Raw genomic sequence first — 10146 nt, 5'->3', positions numbered from 1 at the left:
TGATGTGGAGCAAAACTGAACATCAGAACTGCTCAACTGCTTGAAAATTGTTATTAATTAAATGTACTGTTCTTCCAAAATGTTACCAACATCCTACGAATGTATGGGTTCCTTGAAGAAAGGGGAGACATAAGTAAGGTTCTTTCTCTTTTTTGCATGAAGGCAATGCAAACTTAATACTATTGAACTTTAAAATTATCAAATAAAAAGGGGGACATTTCCACCAAAGAAGAACATAATGTTGCATGTCAACAACTTCTGCTTTGGGGCTTTAAGTGTCAGATTTGATCTACAAATGGAAAATGAAATGGAGGGTAAACAGATTATATGGGAAAAAATCAAAAACAGCATTTGGAGGTACATATATTCCCATAGCATTTGACCTTTCCTGAACAGACATGGGCCTGGCCTGGGTTTATGAGCTTCCTGGAAAGCTGAACAAAATAGTCTGGAAAGAAAATGTCCTGTTGATTACTGTCTTGTGGATACCCAGAAGAACTGAGAAAGCATGCCACTAACACAGTTCAAAACTACAAAGGCTACAGCCGCTCCCTTTAAAAATGGCCCACAAAGATAACGCTTTAGTGTTCTATAGAATCTCGGCCCCTAACAACCAAAGGTGAACATGCAGTGCAATATGTGTGCACGTGTGCTTCTGAAGCAATGAAATAGAACCAGATTTTCATCAGATGAATTAGAAGAGAGAGGGGAAAAAAGATAAGGAACATTTCCCCTCTAAACTACACCCTCCTCACACACACACAAAGCTTTGGATTTTAAATATGTAGGAAAGTTGGGTCTAGCAGATGGCGTAATGTTTACATCAATGAACTCCCACATAGTCAACCGTGGTTTGAGTCCTGGACCCAGTGGCTTAAAACTCACACTGGGCACGTGTCTATGGTGCCCAAAATCCCGAGAGAAGAGTGGAGAAAAAGGGATTGTGGCATGTTCCTTCCCCCTGGGAGTTGATTTCTCTCTTTCTGTCTCTCTGTCTCTCCAGAAAGTACACATCGCTATAGCAAAAACAAAAACAAACACAATCTCTCTCTCTCTAAAAAAAAGCATTACATCAGTGAAATTATATTAGTGGTATTTTGCATGCCAGCTACAGAAAAATAGACACCTGGGCTTTTTAGAGAAAAGGGTTTATTTGTTTATAACTTCTGGATATTGCCTCATCTTTCATTCCACTATCCTTATTCTCAAAATGACAACAATCTTACCCTTCTTGAGAAGAAAGGGAAAGATTCATCTGACCTAATTGAACCAGATATCAGAAAACTATGTCTAATGGCTCTAGTAAAATAATGTAACTAAAGATTGCTGAAAACACACATACTTTAAAAGCTGAATTATGTCTAGCTTCTAGCAATCCAATTAATAGTCTAGTTCTAATCTTCCACTTTTCTCCCTTCTCCTAATTATTATTTCTTCTACATAAATCTTTCCTTCTTTTTTATAGATAGGCACTCTCATGAGGACACATATGTTCTCAAATAACAAAAATAAACTTTCTTTCCCAGTACTCAGCTAGGAGCTCAGTAGTTATGAGTGGTTGGGAATTAAAGTAGAAAAGACTTAAATCTGGCCAGGCCTGGCAAGACATTAAATGAACACAATTGGTAACTAAGTAAATGCCTGTTATTGTTAATAGTGGAAGGCTCTGCTTGGTGTCTTAAGGAATGGAGGACAAGGCACTTTGTCCGAGAGATGCATGGGCCCTTCAGAGCCATCATTAGAGTTCTACTTATATTTGGAAGTGTAGGCAAAAAAAATATGATGTTCTCTTACCCCAGAAGGTTCATGAAGAACTCTCCTACCGAGAGATGCATGGGCCCTTCAGAGCCATCATTAGAGTTCTACTTATATTTGGAAGTGTAGGCAAAAAATATGATGTCCTCTTACCCCAGAAGGTTCATGAAGGACTCTCCTATATTGTTCATTTTTATAATTACACATCAGCAAGTTCTTGCTCTAAGCGCTAATTATGTACATATGTGATAAGTCAGATCCACTGGACATGACATCAAAGCAAGCCTTGCAATCTTAATTATTAAAAGGCTCTTTTCCTACAAAGTTACCACTGCACATACTCTTCTGACCCTCGGGGGTGGGAAAGTGCTGGTTAAAGAATTCTTGGACATCTTTTCCCACTGAGAATGTGCACTGCCCAGTTTTGAATTTGGAGAACTAGTTTATAAAATCATCAAAAGAAATTTTGCAATATCTGGCAAATATACTACATGGGTGTCCTGGTGCATGTTTAAATGGAAAAATGACTTTTTAGTTCAGATGAATCACCAGGATTCCTGGAACTTCAGGACACAAGCGTAACAAAGTCTCTACTTCTAGATAGACATTTACCACATTGGAAAACATTATGAAAACTATTCATTTGGGCAGAAATATCATCATGGTTTCATTCAGAATTAGAAATAGCTTTTTTATTTCATTATTTGCTCATTTGAAAAGAATCCGTGTTGACTATAATAAAGCATATCAGGATCATATCCAATTATAGATAGATAGTGCAATACTGGTATTTTCTTGCTTTCACTTTAAAAAAATAATAAGCCAAAACAGTAATGGAATGAGTCATTTTGGGGGGAATTTTCTAGGAAAGTATGCAGCAAAGAGCTACTTTTAGTATAATGCTTGTCTTAATTCAATGTGAGGGCAATAAACCTTTATGAAAAATAGTACAATTTACAGGGACAAGCAGTCAGTGTAATGGCTTTTTCACTGGACTCCCATGTAGGCGACAGTGGCTCAAGTACTGGACCCGGTGGCTTAAAACTCATGCTGGGCGCGTGTGCGTGCGTGCCCAAGATCCCGAGAGGAGAATGGAGGAGAAGGAATTGTGGCGTGACCATCTCCCCTGAGGGGTGATTTCTTGCTTTCTGTCTCTCTCTGTCTGGCGAGCGCACGCGCCCTATAGCAAAAACCTCTCCAAAAAAAAAAAAAAAGAAGAAGAATGAAGATTAGTTTATAAGTATTAATTCTACCAAAAGTAAGATCATTAGAGCCCCTTAACCTCAAAGCTATATTAGTAAATGCCTTCTTAAAGACATTAAAACATATTTTAAAATAACTTGGGTGAAGTTTTTAATTAAAAAAAATTCCAAGCCCTAGCTTCTCCCACTTCCCCACACAAATGGTTAAAGGAGCCAGACCCCACACTACCAAATATGGTTCCAATTCCAGGCACAGTGGTTTGAAAAATGTATGTGTGCACATGCCTAAAATCCTGACAGGATGGAGGAATGGAGAAGAGTTTGTGGCATGCTGCCACTGCATTGAGGAACGCTCTCGCTCCCTGTTTCTCTCTGGCAGGTGAAATCACCCTCTGGTAATTTTAAAAAAATGTATCAATGATATCCCATGGATATAGAAGTCACCAAGTATCTGAAATCCTGCTTCATTTCTACTTTGATTTCAGCTCTGCTACCTCAAAAAGTAGATCATTCATGGGGCCAGCAGGTAGCATAACAGTACAATTTACACCATAAGGTGTTGGATCCCACATAGTCAGCTTGACGGTTCAAGTCTTGGACCCAGCAATTTCAGAATCACAACAGGTGTGTGTGTATGTGTATGTGTCCAAAAGCCCAAGAGGAGAACGGAGGTGAAGGTATTACAGTATGGCCATCCCCATGGAGCATGATTTCTCACTTTTCTAACTTTCCCTCTCTGCTTTTCTCTCTCTCTGAGAAAACACAAAACCTATAGTAAAAACTGAAAGAGAGAGAGAGATCATTTTCTCTTTTTGTTTTGGAGAGGTTTTTACTATAGGGCGCTTGCACTTGCCAGAAAGACAGAGAGAGACAGAGAGACAGAAAGTGAGAAATCACCCCCCAAGGGAGGATGGCCACACTGCAATCCCTTCTCCTCCATTCTCCTCTTGGGATCTTGGGCATGCACGCACATGTACCTGGTGTGAGTTTAAGCCACCGGGTCAGGGACTTGAACCACGGTTGGCTACATGGAAGTCCAGCATCATAGCCATTACACTAACTGCTGGTCCCAGAGATAATTTTCTCTAGTCATCTGACCAAAACATTATTAAACTTACACTGCCCACACTGATTTATTTATTTATTTTTTAAATTTTTTGAGAGGTTTTTGCTATAGGGCGCGTGCGCTCGCCTGACAGAGAGAGACAGAGAGACAGAAAGTGAGAAATCACCCCCCAAGGGAGGATGGCCACACTGCAATCCCTTCTCCTCCATTCTCCTCTCAGGATCTTGGGCACGCACGCACACGCGCCCGGTGTGAGTTTTAAGCCACCGGGTCCGGGACACGAACTGCGGTCGACTACATGGGAGTCCAACAACATAGCCAGTACACTAACTGGTGGTCCCAACACACTGATTTATTTTTAATAGCCTATATATAGTAAGTGAATGAATGAAAATGTCTTCTACAAGTGTGTTTAAAAATCAGTACTAGGGGGTGGGCTTACTGATGGCATGGTGGCTAAGGCAGATGGATCCCACATGGTTGACTGAATAATTCGTGTCCTGGACCCTGAAGCTTGAGAAATATAACAGGCACATGTGCTGGAGTGCCCCAAATCCCACAAAGAGTGAGAAACTGAAGAGAAATGATTATGGTGTGATCATTCCCCTTGGGGGTTGCTTTCTTACTTTCTCTCTCTCTGTGCCTGTCAGGCACATGTACACTCCCAAGCAGTCGAATGCAGTTTGAGTCTCAGACCTGGCGGCTTAAAACTGATGCCATGCATCTTTGTGTGCGTGTCCAAAATCCTGAGAGAAGAATGAAGGAAAAAAGAATGTGGCATGGCCATACCCCTGGGGGGTGATTCCTCACTTTCTGTCTCTCTGTCTGTCTCTGTCTCTCTGGTCAGTGCATGCACCCTATTGCAAAAATGTCTCGCAAACAAACAAACAAAAAAACCCACACACACAAAACTGAAAATATAGACTTTCATCTAGATTAACAGGCAGACAATTACTATCATAATACATAGATTCTAAGCAACCAATATACAACTCAATAGAAATAAAGAAAGGTAATTCACCGTAAGTGAAATACAAAGAGCCAGTAAATATATGAAAAGCTATTTTCCTCTTTGATAAAGAAATACACATTTAGACACACTATCATCAGTGGAAGTACAAATTTAAACTTTTACAACATTTTGAGGAACTTTTTGTCAAAAGGATATATAACCCATTTGGCTTCTAAGAATATGATCTTTTAACTCATTCACAAATGCTTATTGAGACTCTACTAATATTTTTATAAATGCACAAACAATGTATCCAAGGATACCTATTAAAGCTTTTAAAAGAATCAAAGTAGTCAATAGGAGAGACAGATAAAGTAATATATATCATTGTAATGTAATATCAGTTGGCCTTTACAAAGATATATTAATCTGTTGGCATACTGTCTTACTAAGGAAGCTCCATGAGGACAGGGGGTTGATCTATTTTTTTATACATCCAGCCCATAGATTAACAAATCTAAGTTGCCCAGGACATGCTGAACATGGAGCGATAACCAGGTTCCTACAGCAATTGTACAACCTACCCAACTGGCTCTCAAATATTTCTCTGAAGAAATGTTGGTCACATTTCATGTGTTATTTTCTTCTAAGACATGTATGTATAAAGAGAAGAGTCTGTTTTCTTTTTGACAAACTAGATACAAACAAAGTTCAAGAAAAATAGCTTATGCAGAATATGTATCCCATTTCATTCAGGAGCTGTCCTGTGAAGACCTGGCTGCCTTTCATTTGTACGAATTCCACAGAAAATCGGACTACTCTACAGTCCTCCTTTATGCAATCTGTTCTCAATTGCAATGTGGGAGAAAAAGTGAAAAATGTTTCCCATTCTTCTTTGGCTTCATGCCCAAAGGATTATTTGAAGGGAAATACACTAATTTATATTTAGAATTATGTCTGGAAGGCATTTTAAATTACAAAACTAATTTACAAAGATATAAAACATTATACTTACCTAGCTTTCACATTGGATTTTTCTAAGTGGGGCACTTTTTGAACAAGGATGATTTTCCAAAAATAGGAATTTACTATTATAGAAGCCAATTTCCTTATTTGATATCTTATGAATCAGAAATTTTGACTCATCAATTTTACTTAAACCAAAACACGTTCTAGTTGTGTTTTCATTAGCTTCCTTTGTTAGAGTTACCTTAACAAGACCATCTTAGAATGGGCACTGATAATGGTATTTGAAATTTATTTACTCTTGAGAAAAAATAACAGTGTGTCAACTCTCAATTGGCCAGAGGTAGAGAAATAAGGATAACTAAACATTAACAAATCAACTGGTCAAAACAAATTGCCATAGAGCACTGCTGAATGCCCCGCTTTATACTTGACCTGAATACTTCTCCACGTGCAGGTTACTAATTGTTTATGCCAGGAAAAAGGCCTACTTAGTAAGTGGACTTAATTAAAACCCTTCTGAAAGAAATCTGGGTCTTTTCCACATGTTTTGAGAGCTTGATATTTCCACTTGTATATCATTTTTTTAAACAAGCAATAGATCTCGACAATGCATAAGGACTAAAAGATTCTTTCTTGAACAAGAAACTAAGCTCAGGAACTGTAGTTACACTCAGTTGTGCTCATCTTCAAACAGTCCTTATCTGGCTCCTCACTGTGCCAACCCAAATCCATCATACTGAAATGGTGCCCTCGCTCTTCACAGTCCTGTGATACCTGGAATCAGGACTTGCTTCCATCTAAATTGAGCTCTGTCTGTACTGCATTTTATTTTCAATCTGGCGCAGTTTTATAGAAAAGGTACCAATGTTATGGAATCAAATAATCAAGGTTAAAATGTGACCTAACAAATCATATACTCTAGTAACTGCGTTGATCTTTGTCTAATTGAGTATTGTGAAAAAGTTCAGTGATAACAAGATGCAGATAAAACTGTGGGCCTTTTACCGTTCAGTGGTTAAATTCTGAGCTCTACTCTGAGTTTTCTCATAGAGTCAACACAGATAATCTTCTAATGTCTATCTAATATTATAATATTGGTTTGAAAAAGACAGTGACATATATTCCTAGTGTTAGGTAGCTTTAGTACCTACCTCAAAGCCAGGACTCACAGGAGACTAAAACATGAAGTTGTAAGAGCAAAAGCAGACATAGGTGCAGAATAAAGGAAGAAAAAGATAGGAAAACAATGTTATTGGAGGAACACAATGCATATTATTCAATAATGTTGTATATAGGTGTATTTTCAAGAAAAAAGCAAAAAACTTATACCTTATGGTCACAGAGATATCTGAGTCATAAACCACTTCTACCCTTGAAATTGAACTAAAGACATTAAGTCAGGATTGTAAAGATGCCCTTTACAGTTGTGACCCAAGCAGGGTTTAAATAAATAAATAAATAAATAAATAAATAAATAAATAAAAACCTACTTGTCATAGTTTCAGTGATGAAACATAGTTCTTTTACCTTGTTGAAAATAAATTATAGTCAAAATGAAGCACTTTTGACCTTTAAGTGAAAGATCAGATTTTCTTCACAATAATTCTTCCTCTCAATAGGAAAAGAAATAAAAAGGTCATCAACGTAATGAAACATAACATAGCTGTTATCTGCCTATGGGTAAGAATAAACTGATGAACAATCAGTAGCAGTTGGTGCTTTTCAAACCTGGGAATTCTAGAAGTAGGTTAGAGTTTTCATCAGAGAATAAAGGCTACAGTGCATTTGGGGAAGTTATCTAATTTGATCTAAATTAGAATTGAGGTTCTGCCAAAATTGTTTTGCAGTAATACCTGATACATGTCTGGATGAATAGGAAACATGCAGAACTCAAGGGCCACACTCACTCATTTGACAAGATTTAAACATGACTGGAGAAAAAATTCGAATCTCATTTTCAAATACTCTCAAGAGACGGTTGCGTGTGGAGGTGGCAAAGTTTTCTCTCTGGATAAGGTAATCAATGAAATGTCTCAGTTTCTAAAACAATACATCACCCTTGCCATGCAAATATCTAATAACCAAAGCTCATGGTTTTCCTCCAATTAGTAGCCCTGAATGCCTCTACTCTAGGATCTTATCAGAACTCAACTTCGGTTGAATGCTGTTCAGCTCCTAACATCTGAAAATGGTCTAGGCAACATGTCTTCATTCACTAATTCCTCTAAGTTATTATTTCCCAAAGTGTATATTTTTCCCCTTAGATATTCATGAGGAAAGGAATTCCAAAGTTAAGCAAGATTAGGAACACTAATTTCATCACTGCAATATGCCTGAGACCCTTAATGGTGCTTAATACTTATTGTGATGCCCAGTACTTGGATAGATCAAGAAACATCTCCCAACCTTATATGACCAAGCTTATTATTACTCTTTTTGTGTCATAAGAATTTATGGGACTATTATTTTGAAAAAAAATCTTGAGAAATATGTAGGTCTCTTTTCAACTGGCTATCAATTTAGAATCACCAAAATTGTACACAGATCATGAGAAAGAAGAGCTAATGATTGCATTGGTTGTTAGAATATTATACCATAGTTTTATTTTCCTTTTGAAGAAAGAACATATGAATTGCAGTTTTGACACTGTGGTGAAAACTACCATAGATAACAATATTTGTTGTGCAAATAAATATGATGAATCCCAGAGTGATGTGACATGCTACTTTAAGTACAACACCTAAAGAATCTGTATTCCCCATTACAGAATAATGTAAATAATATAACCTCACTTCCTTTTAACTAATACTTAACCTTTTTCAGGAAAAAGTTTTAGCTTTAATAGATCAACATAAAAAAAAAATGTTAAGAGAGATTTGCTTAACACTTAAAGCCAGGAAAAAGGTTAGGGTTCAGTTCACACCGTAGGTAGATGAACCTATCAACATTTTGAGAAGACAAAAAGCCTTAAATCTGGAAACAAAGAATAGAAGAAAATCAGTAATGTTTTAGACAAAAGTCATAAAATTCTATTTCACTAGTTCAGTCTCATGTAATTAATCTCTCTTCTATTAAATCTGCAGAGCTACTGTAGTCTGATCTTTACATTTAAATTCTGGAAGTTAACATTCAATTTTGGACTTGTCCCTACCATTAGGCTGTCCACTTTCTTGGTTATTTGTTGTACTCTTATTTCTGTGTGTCCAACTTTAGTTTTCCTAGTATAGCACTTCCTTCTGCACTTCTTAGAGAGCTGGTCTGGTGTTGGTAAATTCTTTCAGATTTTGTTTATCTGAGAATGTTTTTGTCTTTTCTTCCCATAGGAAAGATAATCTTGCCAGGTATAGTATTCTTGGTTGAAATTGTTTTTCCCTTAACACTGAGTATATTTTCCCATTCTTTCCTTGCTTTCATTGTTTCCAGTGAGAGGTCCGATGTTAGCCTGATGGGATATCCTTTGCAAGTAACTTGATACTTTCAAATACTTTCTTTTCTCCTGTATCTTCTGGAGTTCATTGTCTCTCTCCTCCTACATCTCTGTTAGTTTTGTTACTATGAATATTTAAAGTTATATCTAACATTTCCATGAGTTCCCTTTTATTGTCTGTGGAAGATGAGGAGTTATTCTTTTCCCTTAGGGGGAGAGATTATTTTTTTGCCTTCTCACATTTCTTGTGCCTTTATGGTGGTTTCTGATCATCTGAAGGATTATATATGTCTAGATGGCTAGTGATTGGCTTTTCCTGGCTAGATCTGGGGGACAGGAGTGTGAAGTCTGGGCAGAAAATATTCAGTTGTCCCAGTCCCTGAAAGGGGCCAGATGGCTAGTGATTGGCTTGACCTGGTTAGATCTGGGGGACAGGAGGATAAAGTTTGGGCAGAAAATCTTCAGTTGTCCTAGTCCTCTCAGAACTTAATCTAATGATCAATTATTCTGATATATTTCATTCTTTTCTCATATGACTTGTGATGAAGAACCCCATTGGCTTCTTTTTCTTGACAGAATGTGTGTGTGCATGCAAATGAGAGAGAGAAAAAGAGAAGCACCCTGGGCAAGGTCTTGTCATGCCATGATTCCTTTTCCCCTGCATTCCAATTCCTCAGTTGTTTGGGCAGCTGGGCATGTGCCTGCCATGTTTTCAGGCTGATCCAGGGATCTGAACTTATGGTCACCATATGGCTTCCTGCTTTGCAGAAACTAC

At 37.6% G+C, this 10146-nt stretch overlaps 1 protein-coding gene across 2 annotated transcripts in view; it reads right to left on the bottom strand.

The window, feature by feature from the left end:
- Positions 1-10146, bottom strand: part of PRKD1 (protein kinase D1) — a 175456-nt gene that overhangs the window by 80948 nt on the left and 84362 nt on the right. Inside the window, exon 4 of one of the 2 annotated variants that reach the window (XM_027767664.1) lies at positions 7096-7119. The exons of the other annotated variant lie outside the window; for it this stretch is intronic. Coding sequence (XP_027623465.1) covers positions 7096-7119 — 24 coding nt within the window. The remainder of the gene's footprint in view (positions 1-7095; positions 7120-10146) is intronic. 2 annotated transcript variants of the gene reach the window in all.

This window comes from Tupaia chinensis, unplaced genomic scaffold, assembly GCF_000334495.1.
Source record: "Tupaia chinensis unplaced genomic scaffold, TupChi_1.0 Scaffold144353_1, whole genome shotgun sequence".
NCBI classification, from domain to species: Eukaryota; Metazoa; Chordata; class Mammalia; order Scandentia; family Tupaiidae; genus Tupaia; species Tupaia belangeri.
Note: the sequence above shows the minus strand (reverse complement) of the source record. Positions and strands in the feature narration are given on the sequence as shown.